This window comes from Onychostruthus taczanowskii, unplaced genomic scaffold, assembly GCF_017590055.1.
Source record: "Onychostruthus taczanowskii isolate IOZ18803 unplaced genomic scaffold, ASM1759005v1 scaffold4, whole genome shotgun sequence".
In the NCBI taxonomy this organism is placed as follows: Eukaryota; Metazoa; Chordata; class Aves; order Passeriformes; family Passeridae; genus Onychostruthus; species Onychostruthus taczanowskii.
The window spans coordinates 8,315,398-8,343,104 of NW_024501459.1; the positions used below are offsets into that span (position 1 = coordinate 8,315,398).

The 27,707-nt window shown below is 37.2% G+C and overlaps 1 protein-coding gene across 1 annotated transcript; it reads right to left on the bottom strand.

Annotated features, from left to right (window-relative positions):
* Window positions 1–13,662: 13,662 nt before the first annotated feature.
* On the bottom strand, window positions 13,663–27,042 carry PPP1R42 (protein phosphatase 1 regulatory subunit 42). Its single transcript, XM_041413011.1, is given in 7 exon segments — window positions 13,663–13,871; window positions 15,055–15,183; window positions 16,753–16,870; window positions 22,132–22,248; window positions 24,870–25,008; window positions 25,455–25,621; window positions 26,872–27,042. Coding segments are annotated over 7 exon segments (1,008 nt in total). The 5' UTR covers window positions 27,001–27,042.
* Between the last annotated feature and the right edge of the window lie 665 nt (window positions 27,043–27,707).

A 27,707-nucleotide genomic window follows, 5' to 3' on the forward strand; every position in this document is an offset into this window, starting at 1 on the left:
AGAGATTTCACTCTGAATTAAATTTCCCTGCTGTCAGACTTCCTATCAAACAAAAACAGCAAATGGCCTGGGAAAATCTGCTACACAAAAAAAAGGATCTGCTGTAGGTATGTACATATGTGTAGCCAAATCATAGTGGTTCCTGGATCTACAGCCAGGATCACTTCTGTTTCACACTGGGACTGGGCAGCATCCCTCTTCTCCCCGGAGTAATCAGGACATCCATTCCAGGTGCATCAATTCCAGGCATCGCCAAAACCTCATGGTCCAAAAAATGTTGCTAAAAGCTAAAGTAAATAAAAAGCCTCTGGGCAACAGTCATTTCCCTTTTAAAATGTTACAAGGAAGAGGTTTGGTTTTTAAAATAATCGCAGTAATTTTTGCAAGCACCCACTTGCCACCTGGTGTGCTGAGAGAGTTGAGGACAGGGCTGTGAAAGTAATTTAAAGTATTTATGTTGCTTCTAAAGCCCTTCTAGTGCAGTATTTCTAATGCCTGCAGATGCATTTGTGTTTTTACATGACACTACAAAGACATGACTGGTTTGACATCTTTTACAAAAAAAAAAAAAAACCCAGCACAACATTAGTCTTATACTCTGTTTGGTTTGACATCTTTTACAAAAAAAACCCCAGCACAACATTTATTTTAGTCTTATACTCTGTGTGAATGAAATGGCGATGAAGGCAACCTGCCCACACAGACAAGGAAAAGATGGAAAACGCCAGAGCAGAGCGCACAAACTGAAAACAAACAGGTGGAAACCTTAGATAAACTTTTCCCTTGCTCCTTATGGGGGCAAAATACAGCGAATCTGAATTATTTTGCATCGATTTTAAAAGGCCTTGTCCTCCGTGTATCTCCGGTGACAAGTAACGAAATCCCTTTCTCCGGAGCAGAGGAATGGGAGCTTGCCTGTCGGTGTGCGGGGGCAGCCCCGGCGCTCACGGCCCCGCCGGCCCGCGGCGGCCGCTGCATCCCGCTCCCGCATCCCGGCTGCCCGGGAGCTGGCCGGAGCCCGCGGTGCCCGGCCGGGGATGTACTTACCGCCGCCGCCCGCTGCGGAGGCTCCCGGCGCCCCGCTCCCGTCGCGCCCCGTGCGGCCCCGGTGTTTATAAGGCGTCGCGGCCGGCGGGTGCGGCGGGGCTGTGTCGCACCTGGCCCCCGGGCTCCCCCCTCCAGCCTGGGCGACAGCGACCGCCCCTTCCCGGGCGGGTGGGTCATCAATCACGGAGCTGTCGGGGCGGCATCGCCTCACGCTCCCCTCGACCCCCGCCCTCCCCCGCGCCCGGCCCCGGGTCCGTGCGGGTCCCGCCGCCCTGCGCCGCCGCTCGCGCTGTTTTTCTTGGGATAAAGTAACGGTTTTGCTGGAGGAGAGAAATTTAATCGCTGGGCTGGGAGCTCAGGCGATGCCCTGTTAAAAGCAAGCCCTTTCTCTTCGCTCCGCCGCCGCATCTCCGGCTCGCGGATGTTCCCGGGCGGAGCGGGCTCCCCCGGGCGAGGCTCCGTGCCGCAGCCGCGGGGGGAGCGGGTCGTGGCTGCCCGGCACCTCTCCGGGGGAGCGGCCCGCCCGGGATGGAAACACGAACGGGATAAGGCGAGCCCGGGCAGAGAGGGGATTTAACCGGGAACGGGGAGCGATTAAAAATCAGTAACGCTAATGAGAAGGGACAGTCAAAATAAATACCGGGGTATGGAATTAGCCCAGAATAACATTTTGAACGAAGCCGATTGTGCGATAAGAGAGACACAATAAATCAAGCCTCGGGAGCAGTGGAAAAACAAAGTCTGAGCGATTCGTTACCGGGTTTGCAGCCAAGAAAATTAAGGACTTCAAGTTTAGCGATAATTGGAAGTCCCGGGAAGGGACGAGCCCGGTGAGGAGCCGGCGGGCGGGAGCGGCGCAGAGGGAGCCGGACACCTGCCTTAGCCCCGGCCCGGCAGCGCCCGCACAGCGCCCGCCGCAGCCAAGAGCGCGTCCCAGCCAAACCTCCGGCCCGGGAATTCCACCAGCGCCGCTCCGGGGGGAACGGGCCGGGGCTGCCCGCGGGCGGGACCCGGCCCCGCCCGGCCCCACCGAGACCCCGCCACCATTTCTGCCCTCGGGCTGACATCCATAGCCCTGAGGAGCCGCCTCCGCCGGGCTGGATGGCAAGGAATACTGTCGGTTCTGAATTTAAGCACTAAATTCTAAGTTCAGTACTTAAATCCATCTGTAAATCTAAGTACTGAAACTGTGCCTCAGCGTTTACCTTTGCCTGGTGCTGGCAGCCTCGGTGGGGGTTTCCCTTCAGCCATGAGGAGCTACTCTGACAAAAGCTACTCTTGTCAGTATGTACACGGGCGCGACGATGGACTCCACCGGCACCACAGACCATCCTTTGGCCTCCAGGGTGCAAAAGCATGGACACTGCTTCTCTGGAGGACAGTGGAGGAGCCTCCAAGCAGCCCTGCTAAGCCACGGGTTTTTTTGCCTCAGGGTTTCCAGGGCTGCCTCCAGCCCAAGTGAGTATTGCTGAATCCTTTCTGCAGTCAAAACCTCTTAAAAATGCACTCGGCAGACATCCCTCTGCTCAGTCAGCCACTGGGGCTCAAACAAGCCGTTCTTGAACATATCCTTAAGCTTGTACTGAAAACACTCTTGACTCTGTGATGTGATGTGATGTGGAAGGACTGATCCCAGACTCCCTGGGGAGCAGGGAGATTTGCCTTCCAGCCTCAGTTCCACTGGGGCTCCTCTGTCATCTTGTAAGTGCCAAACACGCCCTGACTGAGACCAGCACACTGCTCTGGGGATCAGCTCTCCCACACCCAAGGAGGGTTCTCGGTCTGCTGCCCACCCAAAAAATGCCTGCTCAAGGGGGACTTCTCCTCACTAGGCTGTGGGATGCTCAACTATGTCACTGACAGAGAACTTAACAGCAGGTGTCCCAACACTCTGAGACTTCCCAGCCACCCTAAGTTAGCAGACTCTGAGTGCTGTGCTGTGCTCTGCTCTGATTGGATTAATGACAGTATTTTTTTTGGAGTTTCCCGTTGTACAGAGTTCTGCCTCAGTGCAGGAAATCCAGTGGAAGGCGTTGGAAGAGAAGTGGTGCTGGAACTCCCATTGCCATCTTTAGACAATGCCAAATCCACCGTACTGCAGAGTGTGATTAAGGAGATTGCACAGTAAGAAACTGAGCAGTGTTTGGAGACACCACTCTGGCTGCTAGACTTGTTACCAAAAAAGGGGTGTTTTAAACACATTTTGAAAACCTGAAGAGATAGAAATGTAGAAATAGTTGTTCTTTGCTCCATCAAGACTTTCTCCCATCAGATGACATCTCCTCTGTTACAAGCACAAAGACATCCAGTGATTATTTTCTTGTACCAACCCACTATTTAAATCTAAAGCTGTAACAAATGGCTGCAGCTGTTTCTTCTTTCCCAGACAAATGACTGAGAATTACTTTTCCTGCCTTACCTTCCACAGTATATCTCAAATCTGAAAACTGCCAGAGTCCCAGATTTCCAGTGTGATTTAGGTAAGAAGAATTCTACCAGAGACAGAATGATGTTTTTCCAGGTACACTCTGCTCCCTTTATGTCAAATTAGTTTCTGGCTTTTTGGCTACAATTCAGCACAAACATTCAGGGTATTTCTTTCCAATTTGTTAATTTTCTCCCATTCCTATTTCTGTATAAGGATTTCTCAAGTGTGCTTGCCTGCTGGTATGGTGCAGCAGTTGTTGGTGCTTCTGACAGAAACTAACAGAAACATTGCTTGTCTGAGTAAAACAGCTCCGGCAGGAACCACACACAGATTTGTATCTGGTTAGGTCCCACAGATTCCAGCTGTAGCCTGGGAGCACATCAAAGGCAGGACACAGCCACAGGAGAATAAAAATAAGTTGTAGTTCACAACTTTTGCTTCTTGGGGAAATCTTAGCATAATGGATTCCAAATCCAAACAAATATTTTGAAGATTTCTAATTAAATACTTTTTCCCCTTTGTGCCAAATGCCATGTTGATAATGTACTGTAGAACCATAGCATATTCCAGAGTTATGTTAAATATGTCATAGTACAGTGAGTCAATACACTTTTTATAACATTTTCTCAGTAGTAATTACTTTAAAAATTACTTTTAAAATATGTATCAGAAGGGCTCCATTCTGGGGGTGTGTATGTGTACAAAAGTGTTAGACCAGGATATCAAGACTTTCTTAGGGCTTTGCTGTAGCTAGACTTCAGTTGCTTGGCTGTGGGATTCTCTCTGTGAAACCCCATGGCACATGTTGCATCGGGAGTAATTAATTCAGGTCTTCAATGTTTTATTTATCATACAAGAAATTAAAATCTTTAATCCAGAAATACTCAGAACCAATGAAAAATATGCCAGGCTCTAGGTGGCTTACACAGCATAACCCACATTAACAAATAGCAAGAATCCATTAAATAGTTTTAAATGAGTGTGTGTGTAAGGCAGAGGGAAGTGTAAGATGCAAAGATAACACCACGATATAGAGATCAGGCAGTGATTTCCTAATGTGCTGCTTTGAGTCAGCAGTCAGCAGCTGACACTGTGAACATGCTCATCAACACTATCGACATTCTTTGGAAATTGCTTAAAGAATCAACCTTTTTTTTAATGTTTGCTTTTTTGTCCTTCTCGACCTGAGTATCATTGTGACTACAGATAGAATAAGAATCGTGCTAGGTTAGTACTGATTTCAGTAAGGGACTAACAGCTGCACATCTGAGCTTTATTTCATATTTGGAATGTTCTGATTTTGAAGGCAAATGATGCACCAGCCTTATACACTGCTTTGGGCTGGGGTAGAGTTAATTTTCTTCACAGTGGCTGGTATGGGACTGTATTTTGGATTAGTACTGAACACAGGGTTGATAATCTAGAGATGTTTTTGTTGTTGCTGAGCAGGGCTAACACAGAGATGAGGTCTTTTCTGTTTTCATACTACCATGCTGGTGAGGAGACTGGGGACATGGGGACTGACAATGTGGGGACAGGTGACCCCAACTGACCAAAGGAATACTCCATACCATATGACATCATGCTCAGTACCTGAAGCAGGGGAAGAAGGAGGAAGCAGGGGGATGTTTGGTGTTTGCCTTCCCAAGTAACTACAGCATGTGATGAGCCCCTGGTTTCCTGGCAATGGCTGAACACCTATCTGTCCATGGGAAGTGGTGACTAAATTCCTTGGTTTGCTCTGCTTACATGTGTGGCTTTTGCTTTCCCTATTAAACTGTCTTATATCAACCCATGAGTCTTCCAGCTTCCACCCTTCCTGTTCCCTTCCCAATCCCAGTGGGCAGAGTGAGTGGGTGGCTGCGTGGGGATTGGCTGCTGGCTGGGGTTAAACCAGGGCACTTTATCAGAAACATTGGTGCCTCAGTGTTACAGTACCACTCATTTACCATCTTAGATTTGGAAATCTTGTTCTTTAACATATGATGAAGATCTTGTTATTCAAGGGGAGAATGCATGCAGGAGTTAAATATATTTTAATAATCTCAACCAAATTATCTTTATAAATGTTCACAAAATACGCAAAATATTCCATGTAAAAAGACAAATCCTGATTTCATTATTCAGGAAAATTTCCTTTCTTATTTCAGACAGGGCCATAAGCACAAGATGCTGAACTGCCATTCACAGAGAGAAACTGCATTAGGAAAGGTCTTTTCCCAGGGGCAATTTGTAATCTGGGCTTTCCTTTACTTATCTGTAGGATTGGAATTTCCTATATCAGAAGTCTCAAGCATTTATTTAATAACTTAAACTAGTGCAAAGAAGCCAAACAAACAGAATTTGAAGTTAAAATAATGAACGATGCTCCCAATCAAAAAATTAACCAGCACAGACATCATTAATCTTTCCGTGCCTCCTCTGCCAACTGTTCCACATTATTCACCAGAACTTGTAAAAATCCAAATGATGGAAATTATTTTTTAGTACTACAGGTCTTCTCAAAAATCATGTGCTAATGGCTTCTTTCTGCTTGAAAGGAGATTGTAGACAGGTGAGGGCTGTTTTTTTCTCTGAAGTAACAAGTGACAGGACAAGAGGAAACGGCCTGAAGTTGCACCAGGGAGGGTTTAGATTGGCTGTTGAGAAAAACTCTTTGTTGGAAGGGTGGTCAAGCATAGGAACAGGCTGTCCAGGGAAATGGTGGAATTACCATCCCTGGAAGTGTTAAAAAATGTATAGATGTGTGGTTTGGTGCTCACCACACCATGGTTTAGTGGTGAATATGGCAGTGTTAGGTTTACAGCTGGACTGCGTGACCTTAGAGGTCTTTTTCCACCTTAATGACTCCATGACTCTACTGTGAACATGCCACTGCACAACTGCTGAGTACCATGTAGGGAAGGAAGCTGCTAGGCAAGGCACTGGCTAAAACCAGTTCATTTCTTGAGCAAGCTTAAGAATTAGGCAACCAGTTTAACCTAGCATGTGCTGATGTTTTTACATGCTTTTGAGACAAAGCATTACTTCTAAATAAATAGGCAGTCCTCTTATTTTTCCCAATGTTCTTAGAAAGCAGTGTTAAGTTCAACATACCTAATTTTGTCTGGTTTTGAGATTAAAAAGACGCAGACATCTCCAAAAGGACACCAGTATCTTTCTTTGTAAGCTTTGAGGGAGAAAAAGAAAATCAATAATGGCTAAATCTTCACATCCTCTAACTTCTGGCTTTTAGAATTCAAACAATTCTGTCGTTGCTTCAGATTCCTCCTCAACCTACATCAGAGAGATCAGAGGAGACAGGTGAGATCTTCCTGTCACAACCACACGAAAGCACCAATTGCTCCCGTTGTCATTAACACTTCCTGGGAGCACTCAACATTTGTATAAAAATTATAAGCAGTGTTATCAAGTGCTTCTGATTAGAAAAAAAAGATCTTTAACTATTGCAAGGATTATTGGCTGTTGCAGCGAAAGCCCTTTTTTTTCCCTAACCAGTGTCAAACTTGGAACCAGAATATTCTGAATTGACAGAATCTGTCTATTTGGGGTATTGCACATCCCTTTATTATAAAATTACATTTTCCATGGACAAAAATGGTATTAACATTTTTTTCCTACATAAATGTGTATCAAATACTTTCAATTTCCAAGTCCTATAAGAAAAAAAATATCTTATTAATAATCAAAGCATTTTTTCATATAAATGAAATCAGATAAGAGTCAGTCTTTATTCCAAAATATTTTCCTACCAACTATGTGTAACTGATTATACCCAACTGTACTGGACATGCAATCAGTGGTTACTATGGCAGTCTAACATATTAACTCTCCAAGAAAGGAAGAGCTTATTGATTCAAAACTCTTTTTGATTTAAAGTATTAGTCTATTACATGGATCATTTCACAGCTGGCTTGGATTTATCTTGGTTTTGATGCAGCAATTAATTTTGCTCAGAATTAAGAGAACAGAAGGATGTAGTCAGTCATTTCTGTAGTGTCTGGTTACACTGTAGCTTGATTGAAGAGGTAAGGTTCAAATGCAACTTTTTTAGCAGTGAATTCGTAGAATACTTTAAGACCAAGTGACTTGAAATTAAAAAAAAAAAATCACTGTTTTTTTTCCTAGAAAAGTAAAAAGTATTGTTTCCAGTTGCAATATATAGCATTTATAATTTTGTGACTGTAAATAACCAGGTTCACATAATTAATAATTTTGCCTCAGAGCTCTGTTAGTTAGGATAGCTACTTTGCACACCACACAGAGAAAAAAAATAAGAAAAACAGGGAAGAGAGCCTTTCAGTTGCACTTAACTTTTACCAGTTACACTCTGAATACAATCACATACTATCCCATATTAACAGATCGCATCTGAATCCTCATCCTGAAAAATCAATGGGCACATCTTGAACACTGACAGTTTTCTGGCTATTTTTCCCCAGTCTATCTCAGAACTTTTGAACTGTATGGCTTTTAAAGCTGTATCACAGGCAGTGCTGTGTACTGCTTTATACCTGCATACAGAAAGAAATAATAGAGCATTAGACAAAACAGGATTTTTTTTATTTGCTATGGATTAAAAGTTCAAATATGAGCTTTAGATCAGTAACTCAAGCACTGTGTGTTGATATATGTTCTGATCATGGTAACAGCATTATCAAGGGAAGGTATTTGGACAGTGATGTCTAATTTTTTTCCTTTTGGTACTTCTAACACACCAACAGTACTGTGGAAGCTCTAAAAGCATCGGAATCTTTACTGGTAAGGCCTTGTCTCACACCTCTTAGGTCCCAGGAACAGTTTTTGGTGGGAGGAAATTCTACCAATAGTAGATGATGACCGATTTAGGAAGCACTAAGGTAAATCTGACATATCCAAGTCTTTGCAACTGGATGGGATACATCCCAAGGTGTTGGAAGTGAATTTGAGGAGGTATAGCTGCTACTAAGGAATTAGTAGTTGCAGTGCTGTCCTCCAAAATGTAGTAGCTCGTCTGGCTAGATGAGGGCACAGTGACTGTGTTTTCACCTCAGCTTTGTTAAAGCAGCTGCTTTCAACTTTTCAGAGAGGGGAGTGTACCTGCATAATGTGTGACAGGACACAGGAAGGCAAATATTGAAAGAGTGTTATGTCATTGCAGCAAATTAGATTATTGGAACTGACTTCAACAGAATTATACTGAAATGACAGAATTTATTTATATATTCCTATTCAAGGAGCAGTCTTTATTTAAACCTCAAATTACTTTTTCAAACTCCCACGCAGATATGTATTTTAAAAACCTAAGACCACAGCATTACTTCTTTAACAGTTTTCTAATTAGATTCATATTTTTGTTATTAAAGTGATATTTATAATTTTGTCAGTTACACAATAAAAAATGTGCAATGCTAATACAGCAGACCAAAAATGTTATGAAGTTTTGAAGTTTTATCTCAACAGTATTCTAAAAGTACTGACAACAAAGATCTAAGGATAATAAAAAAATAAATACTACATACTGAATGTTTCATTTATCTAGTTACTATTAGGGTGAGCATATAACACATGAAAAATAGATAGGCAAAGATCTGAGTTTGCTTTTTGTTTACCATCCTAAAATAGTATTTAATTCCTGATACAGTCTTGATGGACCCAGTTACAAGACATTACTCACACTAATATTACTGAGTATTCCCCTCTCATTCTGCATTCTGTTTAAAATGTTACTGACTTATGGTTGGACTCAATGATCTTCCAACCTAAAGCATTCTAAATATTCATGTATTTTATGTAGAAGGTTTCAGACAGTCTGGGTTTCAATGTTCTTGAGAGCATCTGACAGCCTGCAGCCCCAGATGTGCCCTGGTAAGTTGCTGACCACCTACTGGCTGACAAGTCACATGTGCCATTCAGTCTTCTAAATGTCTAGGAAACAGCCCCTATCTCCTGGAAGAGGGAGCAGACTATTGCAAGCAAATGTGCTCCTGCCAGATTGCCCATCAAGAATGTGTCTATGCTCTATCTGGTCAGCCAGACATGTAGGAGTATGCATAGTCTAGCTGGCAATCTGCTCACCAGCAAATGTGCTCTCAGCCTGGTTTCAAAGAATGTACTCTTTTCAAGGGCACGGGGGGTCTATCAGTGCACGTGTTCTGCCAGTGCCGTTGAGATCCTTACTCCTCCTCAGCTTTGGGCACAGGCAGCAGCACAGAGAACGGGGTGGGGAGGCAGGGCACTGGAAAAACGGATGCCTTTTATCACTGCCTTTAGGACACTGGATGACATGGCAGTGTTAAGCACTACAGATTTGGCATATAGTAGACCTACTTCTTCTTGGATTTTTTTTTTAAAATTATCACTACTGAAAGAAGTTTAGACAGAAGACAATGACATCGTTTGTGTCTTGTATGTTTGTAATGACAGTTATACTTTTGCTTCTGAACAGAGTATGAATGATCATGGGGAGAATCATCCAGCACCATATTCAGCAAGGCTGTAAATATGGATACCAAAAATACCACTAGGCTGCAGATTACTGTAATATTAATTATGTCTCTGCAAAAGTATTTACACTCACTTTTACAGGTAGTGCATATTCTCCATTAAAAAAAAAAAAAAAGAAGAAGAAAAAAAAAAGGGAACCGGCTGAATTGCCTGCTGAGACCTTACATGGGCCACAGTAACCAGAAACTTCTAATACCCGACCTTCATTCAAATGGCTCTGCTTCAGCAACCCTATTTAATTTCAGAACTTCACTTTATCTCTTTATCCTTACACTTTATCTAGCATTGTGGTGACTCCTTTCATATCCTATGTCATGGCTGAACAATTCAACGGCAAGTAAATTCCTCACGTTTCTCTTCCACAGCCTTCAGCACTAAATGCTGATTGATACTTTGTAGAGCTCACTAAGAAGATGTTTACATTTTTCCTTCAACACCATCACCAAGGAAAGGCAGTGAAACGGGCTGCTGGAAAAGGCACTCCATGTCTGTTCCAAGCATGCTCTCAGCTCTGGCAAAGTGCTCCAGCTGGTATCTCTAACTGTTCAATGCACCTAATTCTGAATACATTTGGAGTGTTTGTAAGCTCTTCACTGCTAAAACCAACTCGAGGGTGCACAGCTAAAACTGCCCTGGTTTATGTCTTAAATCTGTATTTCTCCTTCTCCTGCAGCTAAGACTGAGGATATATTTTAGTTTTGAATTTGCAGATGTTTGCTGAAATTGATATTCAGTAAGCAAACAAGAATTAGGTCGCCCAGAGGTAACATATTTCCCCACCTCCCTCTCAAATAAGAGAGCTATATTTTGTAACGTGAGGTGTATGACTACAAAGTTTATGTTTTGGGTATACATATTATAGTCTCAGTAAAACTTCATCCCAAAAACCTGTCATAGGCCGCAGGCTGTAAAAATTCTATTTATTATAATGTTAGCTAGATTCATATAAACAAAAACCCAGTATACATGCAGAACATGCACATTCATATCTGTTATCAAATATCCATTATCCTATGTAGATTTCAGACCACACATATCACCACAACTCAGGGCATAGATAAATATTTAATTAATTAAATACAACGTTCATACAAGCATTTGCCTCAGAAGAGGGAGAACTAACACTGTTCACTGCAAGTTCCTTCCTTTTGGACTAGAACTTGAAATATACATGATGTGCATGGTGGCAGCAGAGTGGCTCGTGTTTAGTTGCCACAATCCAGCATATTCATTACATGCTGACTGTATAATTTAAAGATATTTCCACATTGCTAATCCCATAACATACAATGGAGGGACAAAAGGTGACTTTCCCACCACATTCTGAATTGCTACAAATATCTACCACAATATTTAATTCCTTGAGTAAGGCAATGTGGGCAGAAACTGCTGGTTACAGATTAAGTTTACAACATCAAAATTTCAACAACTTCTCTACTCAGGGAACATTAATAATGGTGTATCCCATTGGAAGGTATTAGGTATCTTTAAAATAGTTAAGTGATTTGGTTTCTTTTAATTACTTCCTGCCAATATCCATAATTTTCTCTGAATGTCCAAAATTAACTTAAAATTCAATACAAAATTGCTATTGTTTTTATATCATCAAAAAGGGAAGATTAATGGCATATTTTAGTAATCTAGTAATAAGTGGGTTTTTTCATTGTTCAAGCTACATGCAATCCTCAGTGGATCTTAGATGTACATTAGAAAGGTATTTAATGCCTATTTTTCAGTTGCCAAGGTCAAACATCACCTAGTATGTATAGAGAAAGAGGAAACATCTGTTGGAATAATTTATTTGACTAACACAGAGGTTAGGATTAAAACCCACTAATTTCTTTGGTCCGATACTGAATTTCAATTAAACAATGCAGGTATTTGTTCAGTTTGAAAAAAATTCCTTCCTTTACTTGTGAGCACATTCATGTATATCCCTAATTAGTGGATCTGGCAAGGGAATACTATGATTTGTCATTTTTTCATATCTGCATAAGCTTTGAGAATGAATATTTCTATTTTTTGAGGTTTTGGGCGTTTTTTTTCCCAATATATGTTCTAAAGAATTCACAAAACTTTAAAACTCTGGTTTCTATGGAATTCCTCTACTAAGAAGATTAGAATACATCTCAGGATCAGTGATTACATGTGAAATTGTAAGGTACAGCAACCTTCAGCATCTAAGATAAAAGTCCCATTTAGAAGTTTTTAGAAAATATTAAATGCATGTCATCTGACTGCAGTTTCTTCTAACCTTTCTGTGAAATCAGACTAAAATCTTCTAGATTAACAGTAAAAAAAATCACTTAAATTGTTTAATTTACAAATGTAAATTAATAAAAATATAGACATTTTATTTCAATCAAGTAAGGAAGGTGCTCTCTTTGCCTTTCTAGGGTCAAAAGGGATTTCAACAGAGCCATGATTGCATTCCAGATTTTTAATACTGAGAAAATATTTGCCAAGCAAAGAAGTTCAACAACTGGACAGCTTTTTACCATTGTAAAGCAGAATGCTTTGTCTCGAAGGGAATAGCAGAAGGTCTTACAGAAGAAAAGATATTGTACATGCATGTTCCATTCTTTTTTTAGGGCTAAGGGGAATGGTAAATGCAAAACACAGTTTTACTCAGCCTGGCCCAAAAGACAGGATGCTAATAGAGATGACATGCAAGGTGACAGAACACTGAGCATGTGGACAAACCCATCTTACAATAGAATTTTTAAAATCCCAACATTTATATGGCATGAGTATTAGTCTGTATCCCTTTAAATTTCAGAAGCCTGAGTTATTCACTGGAAAATAATAGTTTAAAACTAACAATATTAGTTTTTATAATAATGAGTACATTGTTCCTGCGGTTCTTTTTTTTAACTGCTCCACTTCTTTGTGCTGAGAAAGAAAAAAAGGGAAAAAAGTTCAATAATGGGTACATATATGACAAATTCAGTTTCTCTTTTAGACCAGAATATATGCCATATGATAAATAGAAATTATTATTTGAAAGAGAGCAGCTTTGTGACTTGCAATTCTTCTTCCCTTCTCAACAAAAAGGCAGCTATTTTTAATCAGAACAAATAATCAGAATAAACAATGCTCATAGAATGGAAAGTGGTAAGGTGCCAAAAATAAAATAGCATTAAATGTTGCTCAGTTAAATTGTCAAACATACTAATAAATTCTAACTTGAATGTAAAATAGAATACTACATTTACTAATTTAATTACAAAAAAACCACCCATGCCAGTTATTTATTTTATCGACAGCATTGTATAAATTATGTAGGTTTTTTTGTTCAGCTGATAAGTAATAAAACTATTAGGATAAAAATAACATTAAAAATCTTGCAGGAGTGATATTAGGTCCCAAATACTTAACTGTACTATTGCCACAGGTGAAACTGGACCATGGCTGTTAGAAGTAAACTGTAATGATGAAAACTAATTGTTTCTCCTCCAGATAATTCCATCCACAGCATCACCCTTCACCAATGGTCCTCACACCTTAACTTACTTCTGAGAATTAACTTCAACATTATTTTACCTTTGTGGAAAATGATTACAATAAAATGCATATGACAGAAACCAGTAACATTAAAGTTACTGCTATTAGCTAGTCCACTGATTTGTAACCAGAAACTGAAATATATTACCCTGTCTTTCAAAGAAATAAAGACAATAAATATAACATGGTTAAAAAAATTATTTCAGACAAGCAGCAACCAACTTAATTAAAAGGAAGTTGTTTGAGAAACACACCCGAGTTTACATCTGACTTCTTCTTTCACGGATTCTTGGCAGAGGTTTTCTTTCAACTTTCTGCTTGTGAGCCAAATCTAAAAAATCTGTGTTTTCTTTCACAGAGTGAGTGGGGTGAAAAGGAACTGTGACTAAAGCTGCTTCTAAGTCAGCTGCAGAAAAAAAAAAGAAAAAAAGGATTAATTCAATATCCCAATTCAAACCATACATATTCAGTGTGATTGATCACAAGGTTCCAATATATCTTGTTACAGAAAACAGTGTAATGAACCTTAAGGTATGATACCTCAAATTTGAGAATGGAAAACTTTTCCATTCCATTTTGAGAATGGAAAACTTTAAATGGAGTTATAGAAGGTGCTGCAAACACTGAGGAAGGTGAATATTAAAACAGGTATTCCCCTTCAGCTAAAGTTATTTGAAAGGGAATAAATTCAATTAGATAGCACTTCCTTATATCAGTAGTTTTTCAGATACCATTTACATGTGGCTTCCAAACAATGAGCAGACTCCAATTATTTTAGGGCTGGTGCTGGCAGGCAGAGCATCAGCCTTCATGTCTTCAAAAATCCTGTATTAATTCATCTTCTGAAAGCAGCAGTGTAAGTGCCCCCAATTTTATTTTATAAATATGGAAATTCAAACCATTTTTAATAATTTCAAGTTAAATGTGTGTATCCAAGTCCTGCAAGACAGCAAGACATGCTGTCAAGTCATTTATGTTTTAACCTGCAGTCAACCCCGTAACAACCACCACCTTCCCACCATTTAAAAAAAACAGCAGAGTTTATTTCAGGTTTTCCTTGAGTTTCAAAACTAATTTGTTTTCCCACTTGAAGAACAGGTTGCCTTTAAACCTCAAAAAGGGTTTAAGGCTTTTGTACCTCCCAGACATTTTTTTTCTTTCCAAGTTAAAACTTGGACTTCTGCTAGACATGCATCTTGCAAAGGCCTTTAAAGGACTGACAATATACAGAGATCAAAAAAGTATAAGCAAATAGATTTAAAAATCTGATATATTTTATGCATATTTATTTAGAATGCTTAATGTTTTTAAAATGTGAAAGTAAATGTGAATATTTACACAATCAAAATGCACTAGCTACCCCTTTCCATAATTCTGGGAGTTTGGGGTGTGAGGAAAAAAAAACTATATATGAACTAGTGCTAAAATTAAATTTTATATTTGAAAAGCTCAATTTCTACTCAAGTCTTTTGGACTCATCACTTCTACAAGTGTCCCATAAACAATTCTTTGTATATTTATTTTTAGCTGTAATTTTATGATTTCTGTAAGTTTTAAATAAGCATGAAATAATTGATTAGTTTGCTCACAAAATTCTACATGGGCTGCATGTTCATCAGTCATTCTTTCATTGCTATTTTTCCTAGCAGCTCTAGAGGCTTTCCAATTAATTAAGAAACGTCTTTCCATTTCTTGAATTTCTTTCCCATCCAGGGATTCTGCAAAAGAGAACATTCTCTGTGATACAAAGTGAACTAAAGGACTATACAAAGCTGTAGGTAATGTGTATTTGCTCTATATTTATTCTCTTCAAGTCTTTTTTTCTTTTTCTGGTATTTTGCTAAAGAAAAGAATACCCAATAAAGACTGATATTCACATTCAAGCTGCAAGAGAGAGTTAATATGTCTTAATTACAAAAAAAAATCTACAGTTTTTATAAATGTCAAAGGTAATATACATATTTCATGTTTGGTTAACATGCAAGACTTTCTAGAACATTCTGCAGAAAAGTTAAGCTCTTACACAGGGTATAGATAGATGCAGAAATCCAGGTGGAGAGGGAAACAGCACATCTTAGCAATCAAGGAATTCTATTGATCATGGAGACAGTCACACAGATTTGCCTCTCTAAGGTTAACTTTACTCACTTAGGTGCCATAAACCTTATGCTCTATGATTCACTGGTTGCACCTTCATTTTTGAGTCAGCCCAAATGAAATACCTCTTGTGGCCACAAATTCAGGTTGCATTAGTACTGTCCTAAGGCACTGTTATTTTCATTGTGCAGATAGGCTTTTTCTTTTTCTAAATGGCCAATATTTTGTGCTCTGAGAAAAACCAAGCTCTGCAATTATAGCTTTAAAAATAATTGCCACCTTTACCCAAAAAAAGGAAAAAAATTAGCATTTTTTTACTTATTTCTACAGTATAAATATTTAGATATAGAAGAATCAGTTTCTTCCTTTCATGCTAAAATTTTATGCACAATAATAATATAAACTGCACCATAAGGGTTAAGATTAACAAATACACTCACAACATAAGTGTGAACTGCTTATAAGTTTAAGGATGAACGTTATGTGGCAAATTCAAACACAGTACGGTGGGGATCTGCACAACTGGCACTGTACAACAAAAACTCTTTAGCAACTACTACAAATTAGGGGAGTAGATAAAACTGATCTTTGAAAATCCGTTTCACAACATCTGGAATATGAACACAAAAAACTGTGTTGTAACAATCTCACCAATCATCTATTATAAAACAAATTATTATTATGACTAATATCAAACAAGATGGCTTGTAAAGCTGATTACACAAGATTTAATTTTTAATTTTTTAATTAAAGAATTAAAGAAATAATTAAAAATTAAAAAAAATAATTAATGATAATTTAAAAATAAAAATAATTAAATATATAATTAAAGAAATAATTTAAATAATTATCTGAATAAAATAATTTTAAATTATTTTTAATTATTAAAAATTTTTTAAATTTATGTAGCTTTCTACATAAATTTAAAATTCATGTTAATAATTAAATATATAATTAAAGAAATAATTTAAATAGTTATCTGAATAAAATAATTTTAAATGATTTTTTAATCATTAAAATTTTTTTAAATTTATGTAGCTTTCTACATAAATTTAAAATTCATGTTTTGACATAAATATCTATAGCAGTAATTGTGTTTATATGCATAGTGCTACTCAAGAACAATTAATTTTTCAGTTGTTTCCTAAAAGAGTGGGGGTTATGGGTGGGCTATTGATTTAATTTTTTACCTAAAGTCAGTGACTGTACTATAATCCTATCCTTGTACTTTGGTTTTTGGCAGATGGGGTTTCCTGTTAGATCTATTCTGCGTAGCTTTGTCCATTTTTTTAACACAACCTCCAAATCCTGCAATTGAAACAACAACAGAACAATGTGATTGTGTTTCCCCCTCCAGAGTAAAATTCAACAGTAATGTGATTTGTTCAGCCAGGCCCAAATCCTGCACACAGAAATATCTTCAATGAGACTATTCACATGTATTATGCACATTAATAATGTGCATTTTCAAACAGACTGGTTCACAGCATCCCCTGAATATATCAAAATTGCACAGAAGAAACAGTGATGTTGGAAGATGCTGGATTTTTAAGGATACAGTAATGCCAGCTGTGGAAAAGTACCACTTCAATACCACTGATAAGAACCCAAAGCCTAGGAACTACCAATGAAAAAATTCGTATTATACACAATGTCTGTTAATGCACCTCCAAGGTCTCACAGAGCCCTTAAGAGTATCAGTGTGGGGAAGAATAAATGCTTTACACAGATAAAGTACAGAACAAAAAAAAAAAGCTAAAAATCATGCAATCCACAGTGGACTGCCTCTCTCTTTATGTATATGTAGAACTGTATTTTACATGAGAAACAGTAATCCCCCCTTACCTAACTGTGGGTGGTCAGTTACAGTATTGGCCCACACAGTGAAATTAGTGAAATATACTTTTCTCCATCTCTATTTCTGTCTGGTTACCCAGGGGCAGTATGACCTAGATGAAACTACTCTGTCTTTCAAATACAATAAATTCAAGTTGAAAACATGCAAAGTTTATCTGATTGGTCCTTTCTACTCAGACACCTTATTTTCTGAAACACTTTCTTTCCAAAATTTCATTTAACTTGCATTCTTGACAGGTTTTCCTTGTATGTGTGAAAAGCTTAAGGAGGGATTCAAGACATAGGTATAAATAGGAGAGAGGATTTATGTTCTACTGTTGTAATTATTTGGAAAACTCTACTGATCGTGCTGTGATGGATTCTAAACTGCAGAGTGTGTAAAATTTTGTAGCTTGATGCCAACAACGAAGTCTCTAACAATGTAGATATCTCTCAGCTCCTTCAAATTTAGAAAATTGCATGGGTAACACAAGCAGGGAGAATTCTGCTTTTGCTGACTCATCTCCCTCGGTAGAAAATCCTCTTTGAAATATTTTATCAGTTATGTAATACATGTTTAGAAAAATCATGTCGAAGAGAAAGTGGCAGCACAGCCACATACCTCCAAATCATATAAATTTTGGTCTATCTATGATGATGGTGATATCATCTTTTATTATTCAGTGATAAAAATGTATTTTTAGAAAACTAGAGAGCAAAAGTCTGGTTCTGTGAGGATCAAAATGGATAAAACAACACAAGAAACTCTGAGGACTAGTCCACATGAAGAAATGTTATTAATTCTCGTAATACTATTCAGCAAAGCTTAATCAGTAAGTATCAGGATAGAAACATGATAACCCCCATAGTTTAGGTGCTAACACTTAATCACAAACAAAATTCAGGGGCAAAACAGTTTAGGCTAGACTTACTAAAAAAAAAAATTTAGCAAGTATATTTATTTATCCTTACCTAAGCATTCTGATACTATAATTGAAGTCTATAATGTGTTCTAGATTTCATTAGAAAGAATTTTTCCAAGTAATAGTTTTGCAACACAAAGTTGTCTATTAGTGAAAGAAAATGTATACAGTTTAACTTTGATGAATGTATACAGAGTGCTGTAGATTTTATTTTAGGCTAGACTTACTAAAAAAATAATTTAACAAGTATATTTATTTATTCTTACCTAAGCATTCAGATTCTATAATTGAAGTCTATAATGTGTTCTAGATTTCATTAGAAAGAATTTTTCCAAGTAATAGTTTCGCAACACAAAGTTGTCTATTAGTGAAAGAAAATGTATACAGTTTAACTTTGATGAATGTATACAGAGTGCTGTAGATTTTTGTTAGCTGTTACTTACTTGATAAATGACCCTGAACATGCTTACTCCAGTGTATGTTTATCTAAGAGCACACTAATCCTGTGCTGAAATATGATTACCCTTTCGATACGCTCTAGTTGTTCATTGCCTTCCTGTCTCTAATAAAGTGCTTTCACTTCCCAGCCTTTCAATAAGCTGTACTAAAGGGACCAGACACTCTTCTGGGCAGGCTCCGTTTGATAAATGATCATGTCATGCTATCACTTTGAGGTCTGCTACAAAATACTGACGAGCAAATTATATTCCATTGGGGAGGGTGGGGAGGGGGAAGGGTAAGTGCCTGAGTAGGCAGCTGTAGTGCTGGCAATAACTTTCTTACCAATTAACAGTGGCCATTTAAGAATTGGTATTTGACCAGTATGCTCCAGTTTTTATTGGAAACGTCTAATCCAACTGCCCCAGCTATATCTACAGACAGCCATTTGTCACCAGTTTGATTACCTGTCATAATCTATTTGAGAAAATCTATAATTTTTCTCTTGTTCCTGACTCAATTCTAAAGTGAATGAATTCATCTTTTGTGATATCCTCTTGTCATAATCAATACTGGGCAGAGGTTGAATAAATTAAAGACTTGGGAAATACAGATTTTTCCAAGTATTTCTAGCTATATTTTTTTCTATCTATCCAAAGACTCACAACTCATAATATTTCCAAAACTAATGAACTTAATAAATAAATTATATTCTGGCTTTTTGTAAAAAGAAATAATTGTGGGTTTTTTTTAATAGACATAGTGTTTTAAAAAAATGTCCTTAATTCCAACCCAAATACACTGCGGTCTAGAAGACCTTGTGATCCCGACTAAAGCAAACCAAAACCTCAATACAATGAATAAATGAAGTAGCGAGCAATAGAAAACAAATAAAAGCCACTTCTATGAAAATCAATTGTATTCTTGATAACTGACCTGAGACATACTTTTTGCATGTGGTAGCTAGTCATAGTTATTTTGCATGAATTCAGAAAAATTACTTGATTTTCATCTGTCTACTGTTCAGACTGAATTATATAAACTTCAGTCGAATGAAACAAGGCCATATGCCTTGATATCTGTTAATTATGCTAACAAAGCCCTGTATTAGCCACGACCTTAAGTGCTTGAATTTATTGAATTTATTAGTCCTAATTTTCAACTATGCTGAAATCAAAGTGGCATAGATAAGAAAGTAAAGGAATATGGGTTTTCATAATAAAGTGAAAATGCTGAGAGAAATGTTTAAATATAAAATAATTATACACAAATGTGAGAAAAGTCTACATAAGATTGTATTTCATGCATTTCTTAAGCCCTTCATATTTTTCTCTTTCTCAAAGATTCCATGTTATTCCAGCAGTTCACCAGACCTGCTCAGACACAGGCAGCTCCTCTACAGCTTCTCTTCCCACCAGGTGAAGCACAGCTGGGTACAAAGCTCTCCAACACTTCCCTGTCATGCGGCACTGGCACAATCTCTGATCAATGCCAGACATTCATGGGGAAGTTCTTGATGGCAGTGATGGCAAAGCAAGAAAGGGAAAATGGGATGTAGTGCTTTTGGCATGAAAAAGAGGTATACATCAGAGTTTTGATAAGAGAGGGGCAAGAGGGAGGAGAAGGGAGGAAGTTCATGTGGGAATGAAAGAGCCTTTGCTGCATGTAACAAGTTCAGCCAGTAGAACCAATTAAGTGTATAAAACTGTATACCTCTAAAATCCTTGCAGTTTTCACAGCTGTAAAATAATGTATGCCATGTAATCATGAAATTCAAGGATGCAAAAAATATTGAAATATACTCAAAACTTCCCTCAGCTATTCTTTGAACAGTCAGCGGCTGTGTATGATTGTTCTCCTGCTAGATGTGCACTGTGAGCTAAAGCCTCTTACACAGAGTTAAAACAGACTTTTTCAAAAATACATTTCATGGCTTACTGCTTTTTTCAACAGTTTGTTTTTTATTTATTTAATAATTTATAATAGTGATAAGTAGAGCTTACCAAAATGTAATCCCTTAAAACTCAGTAATTGTAGCTGGAAAGTTGGATATCCACCTGCATTACACTGTATATTAAACACTTTTGATACGTTCATTAATTTTACAGGTCTGCAAAGATATGAATAGAAACACCTTCCCTGTTCCATATATTTCAAAACTTGGAGATTGTATAGAAAACACACAGAACAGTCACTTTCAAAGTATACTGGAGCTTAATATGAGTTTAATAGATAGCAAACTCAAATGTTAATTGTATCATTTTTCAACAGCTGTGACTGTATAACATAGAAATCTTCAGGTCTAACTGGTTTGGGTATATGTAACTCTGGATTTCCTGATGATTAAATAATGATATTTAATAAAGAATAAATAACATATACACAGTTACTGAATAATGCAGTCATTTTGTCCTCTCCTCATTCTGTTTCAGGGGATACTGGTTTTTCCTCTAAGATACTGAAAATTCTGTCTCCAAACTGGTATCCTCATTCTTAAAATTAATTGGTTCTTTGGCTATGACAATTTTCTTTTAAGATCATCACAACAGAAGTATATTTTATTTATAAGAAAGAAAGAGCCAATATACTTTTTTTTTTGTAGTATGTTTTATTCAGAAATTGATTCCTTTTAAAAAGGGAAGATTTGGGGAGATTGCCTATTCGAAAAAAGCTCTTTGCTATTTTGATGCAACCAACATATTCAATGTGAATTTAATTACTCAGCAAAAGCCTACATGAATTGTATTTTGATGTAAATTCAATCACAACTGCCAGTCAGGACTTGAAATACAAAGCATTAATGGTTCTATAGTAAAAAAGAAGAGCATCACTCAACATTTTTTAATATTATAGTGTAAAAAAATGAAGAGTCCAAATAGAGTAAATTCATCTAGATAACTGATAGGTTATGCATACAAAATACTGCAATCTCCTCATTAGTACAGAGAATTGCCAAATTCTCTCAACAATCTGTTAAAAATATGTTGTGTTCTCAGAAGTAATAAGAATAGTTATTTTAATAATTACTAACCAATGAAAGTTAAGTTTACTAAGGAAATAAAATGTTTATGCAAATCAGAAATGAAAGAGTTTATTTCAATCAAGACTTTGTCTTGGTGATTTGGGTTACTATTTAAGCCAATTCATTTCAGTATTAATTAATAAATTTATACATTTTTACATCCTAGGTAAATGCTTCTCCATTTTTAGTCTCAGTAAGATTTTTATATGAGAAAAGACAGCATGCTTGACAAGCCAGATTTAGTAACTGCAGAAGTAAAATTTCTTTTTACTTACATATTTAGTGATAAAGATGACTGTGACTAATTCCTGAACACCCATACTTAATATAACAAATATTTACTTTAATACCTTCATATGTTTAAGTCGATTGTCAACTGCTTTAAGATAAGAAAGATTTTCCAAAACTGCCAGTTCTTCTAATTCATCAATGTTGTTATTGCTGATATTCAATACAGACAAAGATTTCTGAAGGAAGAAAAGCAGAAAAAGCAATATTTTTTTTCATGCCATGTATGAGTCAAGTTGTAAATTATTACAGAAAATTATCTTAAAAGATGAACAAACATATGAAGAAGAAACATGCAAACACCACCTCCACACACCATACAGATTGTTTTATGTTGGAGTTCCACCATGTCCTAAAACGTAATTTATTTTGGTTTTGAAGTGAAACCAAAATAAGACTGTTTCTCAATTATTTCAGAAATTCTTAGTAAATACAGAAATTTTGGGGTTTTTAAAACACATTCAAATTCCTTACAGAGTTCTGCAAGTGCTACACACTTTTGAAGTATGAAACATACATTGAAACTGACTGCATTTTTATAGAATCATAAAATGGTTTGGGTTGAAAGGGACCTTAAAGATCATCTAGTTCCAGCCCCCTGCCATGGGCAGGGACACCTTCCACGAGACCAGGTTGTTCAGAGCTCCATCCAACCTGGCCTTGAACACTTCCAGGGATGGGGCATCCACAGCTTCTCTGTGCAGTCTGTTCCAGTGTCTCACCACAGTCACAAGCAGCGAATTTCTTCCTAATAGCTAATCTAAACCTGCCCTTGATCAGTTTCAGGCCATTATCCTGTGTCCTATCACAACACACCCTTGTAAAAAGTGCCTCTCCAGCTTTCTTATAAGCTCCCATTGGGTACTGGAATGGTGATATAAGGTGTCCTTGGAACCTTCTCTTCTCCAGGCTGAACAACCCCCACTCTCTCGGCCTATATTTACAGGAGAGGTGCTCCAGGCCTTTGATCCTCTCTGTGGCCCTCTCTGGACTTGCTCCAGCAGGTCCATGTCCTTCTTGTACTGTGGGCCCCAAGACTGCATCCGAACTGCAGAGCTGAAGCCCATATGTGCTACCCACACACTCTCATTTAACAGCTGGACTACACTGCTTTTCTCCCAGGCTTGATCCTACAAACTCTTGGTATCCATACCTCTGATCCTTACCCCTTCTCTGGAACACTACTGAGCCACATATTGCACTTTGCCATTTGTAACAGACACTAGTTATAGAGATCTTTACATTTTAGATAAAAATCTAAATGTGTTTTAGGTGTTTATCTCAGGAAATACTAATGTAGTTTCACATAAAAGGAAAAAGTTTATACCTCTAGAAAATGACAAGGGACTCCTAATCCAATGAGTTTAGAATTATACAATATATAAGACTTACCATTATTTGGAAATCTCTATTTCAGCAGTTTATACAGGAAAACTAACCCCCTTCAAAAATTTGACCAAGATCTACATTGCAGGCGGAAATTATCAGTATCATCCTGATAAACACTGCTCATAAACTTAATCTTCTCAGTCAGATTCATGACATTGTCATCATCCAAACATTTGCCTCTGGTACACACAGAGCTATATGGCTTCAGGATTTTATCTCTTTTATCTCTGACACCATTAAAAGAGCCAGAAACTGATTAAGAAGTAAAATGTGATGCATTAAAAAGATTCCAAACACTTAGCACTTAAAGGATAAAATAGAATATTTTTACATTTAGCCTCCACAAAGATGTTGCATAGTCAAGAATGCAAAGTTGTTTCACAGAAAACAAAACAAACCTCACATCAAAAGGCCTTAAATAAAATCTACACAGAACAAAATCTAGACCAGGCTGCTGAAAAACATGGAAGAATTTATTATACATTATTATCCTGGGAAGATTACAGCTGTAAAACTTCCCTTTACTTTGATAATTTCTCCAATATAGAAGGAACAAAGTTCAAATGCTCTCACAGTAATGACTAATTTCTATTAAAGAAAAACAGCAATGCATGTCTTGGATTACATAATCTCAAAGCAGGAAAAAAATAGAGCTAGGTCAAATATTTATGATATACATGTGAACAAAAGACTCACTTTTTAGTGAGTTTTTCATCTTCACAAAAAAAGGCTTATCAAGCCCTGACTACACTAGGGGAGATACAGCAAGAGGAATTTTTACAGTGCAGAACTACATCCATTAGCAAATAAATCCTACTTTTTAACCTCTTCAACTATATGTTTTATGAGCAATTAACATGTTGAAAGACAACTTCAAAGAGATTTCCTGAACTCTTGACATAACACAACATAGAAGAACTGCAGAACTAAACTGGAATGCTTTTGATTGTGTTGTTCTTAATATCCAGGAAGAAAAATCTGTTTGTGCCTTTTTTTCCATTCCCTTTTTCTACACAATACAAAAGGCAAAAAATAAACAACTATACCAATCAAATCACTGAAATATCAATAAACTAATTCACTACAAATGAAACAGACCAAGAAAATTAAGTGATAAATTCCAACCCCTTTTTTAGTTAATTCACATTCTGTTGGTATAGGGCATCCACATACATCCTTATTTCCTCTCTCTCTTGATTCTCATTTTCATCCTTCGTAATGAAAAAAAGATGAAGTAGAATTTGCTGGATGCCTTATAAGAGAAATAGGTTGGGAGTCTCTTGGCAGAATTTGAAATAATGCCACCAATTGGCAAAGGAGGAAAACACAGAATGATCAACTCCTAATAATTTCTCCTAAAAATACTGATCTCCTGATAATTGACTCATTTTAATTCTCAAAATATACTTACTGCCAGGGAGTTAAGAGATACTGGATCAAACAGGAGCTTTTCACCAACAGGAAGATGTTGACTTTCAATATGTAGCTCCCTCAGTTCTCCTACTTTATCTAAACCCTCTACTACAGTGATATAGTTGCCTCCTAAATACCTACAGAATAGAACACAAAATAGATTTAATATCCTTTGAAAGTAAGAGCAAACACAAGGCTTCAATATATGGACAAAAATATTTTCCAAGTATTATTGAATAATACTTGGAAATTATGATAGATAAAGTAAATAACCTAGCATACATTTAGAATACACACTTAACTGATTCAAGCAGGTTTTTGCAGATTTATCTACTGCTATTATTATTAATATTACTAGACTGAAAAAATAAAATAATTTAAATGCAAATATATATGTCAAGATGGTATGTCGTTACTTTTACCATAGAACATCTCATAAAAAAACAATAAGCAATTACTTTTATTTGAAAAGCAAAATTTAAGAGCTGAAAGGACTTTAATGGCTACATAATTAAAAAAAAAATTCTTAAGTGTCATAAATATTCATTTTACTAGTAAAATGAATACATTATTTTCAACTTACAATTTTTCAAGTTTTTTCAGCGATGAGAGATTTTCTATACTTGAAATACGATTGTTCTGAAGGTAAAGGTGCGTTATGTTTGAAGCAAAGTCCAAGTTCTGGATTTGGTTGATTTGGTTATCATATAAATACAGAACTCTCAGATTTTTACAGAAAGAGAGGTCACCCTGAAATAAACAATAACATGCTACTTAACGTTCAGTCACTGCCTGCTTCTGGAAGCTGTTGATTGCTCTCGTAATTAAGTTCTGATGCATGATTTATAAGTTTTCATCTTTAGTAAACATTTCTTAAAACTATTTTTCCTAGAAAACCAGAGTTATTATATACTGCCAGTTATCTACAGATTAAAGACTGAAATCTGGCATTACTATTTTGCCCTACAGAATCTGAGGACTACCAGCAGAATCTGAGGTATCACCAGCAAATACACCACATCCAGTGTGACTTCATTCCCGTCCCTGTCTTCATCAGGGATTCATCATCAGGTGAATCCATTCGTCAGATAGATTTCAGAAAAGCACAATTTTTTGTGTAGTTGTCTCCATTAAACTGCACTGATGTAACTGGAAACCAGTTCTTGGCAAAGGATTATTGGTTTTTACAAAACCTTGAACTTCAATCTGTTTTAGTACATTTCTGAACTCAAGTTTACACTCAAATGTTGAGCTTCTTTGAACATATTCCTATGAAACAACTAAAAGACCACTCCCCATGAAAGTTCCTGTAAAACTTTGCTGTGGCAGCTGATGAAGCAGACCTCATCAAATGGACTGATCCAGTTACTAACTCCCTATGGCTGTGCATAGGAGGGGGCTGAATTAACCCATGTGTTTGCAGGATCTGTTCACACAGAACAAGCAATTTCTTCTTGACTGAAATCACACTTTTAGAGCAAAAATTCACCACATTCAACAATGCAGTTGTTCAGGGCTCAGCAGTTTCAAAATTTACTCAGTATCTTGAGGGGATCTGAATTAACTCAGAACTTATTGAAACCTGCATACATTTCCTATTATTAAACTCAGAGGAAGGAGGACTGGGTTAAGTTTGCAGGTTTAGTCTTTGAAAATGAAAAGCTCGTGGATTATTTTTTAAATGAGTAAGCCCCAGGGAGCAATTGAAAAAAAAAAAGTATATTTTTAACTGGGCTAATTTGAAAAAGCCACTACACCAGTCCAAATTTGTTAACCTCAGTCGGGTTATTTCCTGTTCCTGAACTCTCCTTTCCTTTCTCAGACTTCCTCTGAAATTTAAGGAATAAATCACAGATAGATTGAAAAGATTGTGCTGTGAATTAACACATTTGTACAACTTGGCTTTCCTTGTTTGTCTCTCCAACAACACCTCATCATAACAGTAACTACAAAACATTAGAGTAGCCAGTTTAAAAGGAATAATAAAAATTAAATCTTACAATTGAATCTATATTTTTATCTGACAAATTCAGATGAGTTAATTTTTGCAGATATTGTCCAAAATCCTCTTCAGAACGATTCTTGTGACTGGCATTTTTAGCAATTAGGTCCATTGTTAGTCGAACCATGGTTCTGTAATAGGTCAAGCTGCTCTACTGCTTCTTTTAATACTGTATTCCACGTGCTCTTCTAAGTAGTATTACAGAATGCCTTAAAAACAAGAAGGAAAATGTTATACTACTTGTATCCCAGATCTTCAACAAAGCTTTCATGTGTACTTCAAATCTGACATATCCTCACCAATGTCTTTTTCATTTACAGTGATACTATGTTGCTTATAAAATCCTACCCCTTTTATTGCTGATATTTTATCAAGTTTTTGGTGTATTAATAAATATTTAAAACATTTTTTCTATTTGATTTGTTGATCCAGTTAGCTTAAGAATATTATATCCTAGTTTTTGTCTTTTTCAAGGAATATGAGCACAATGCTCCACAGCAGGCATAATTCTCACGCAGAGTAGTTAGTTAATGGAAGCTCATAATGTGATTATAAATCAGAAAATACAGGAGACTCTATAACAGGTTTTACAGGCTGTGAGAGGTGGTATTAAGCTACAGGACTCATTATATATCTGCACAGCACTTTTGTCATGCACACAACTGCATGTTCTGCACTGTCAAAAACTGTGAGTTTTTCCCACTAAGGCATACTATAGAGGCTCCCACAACAATACCAACTTTTTGCTTCCAAACTCTGGCTCATATAAGTGAGCTTTTAAACGACAGAATGGGGGAGAGGGAAGAAGGCAAACAGCTAATCTTGAACAGGATG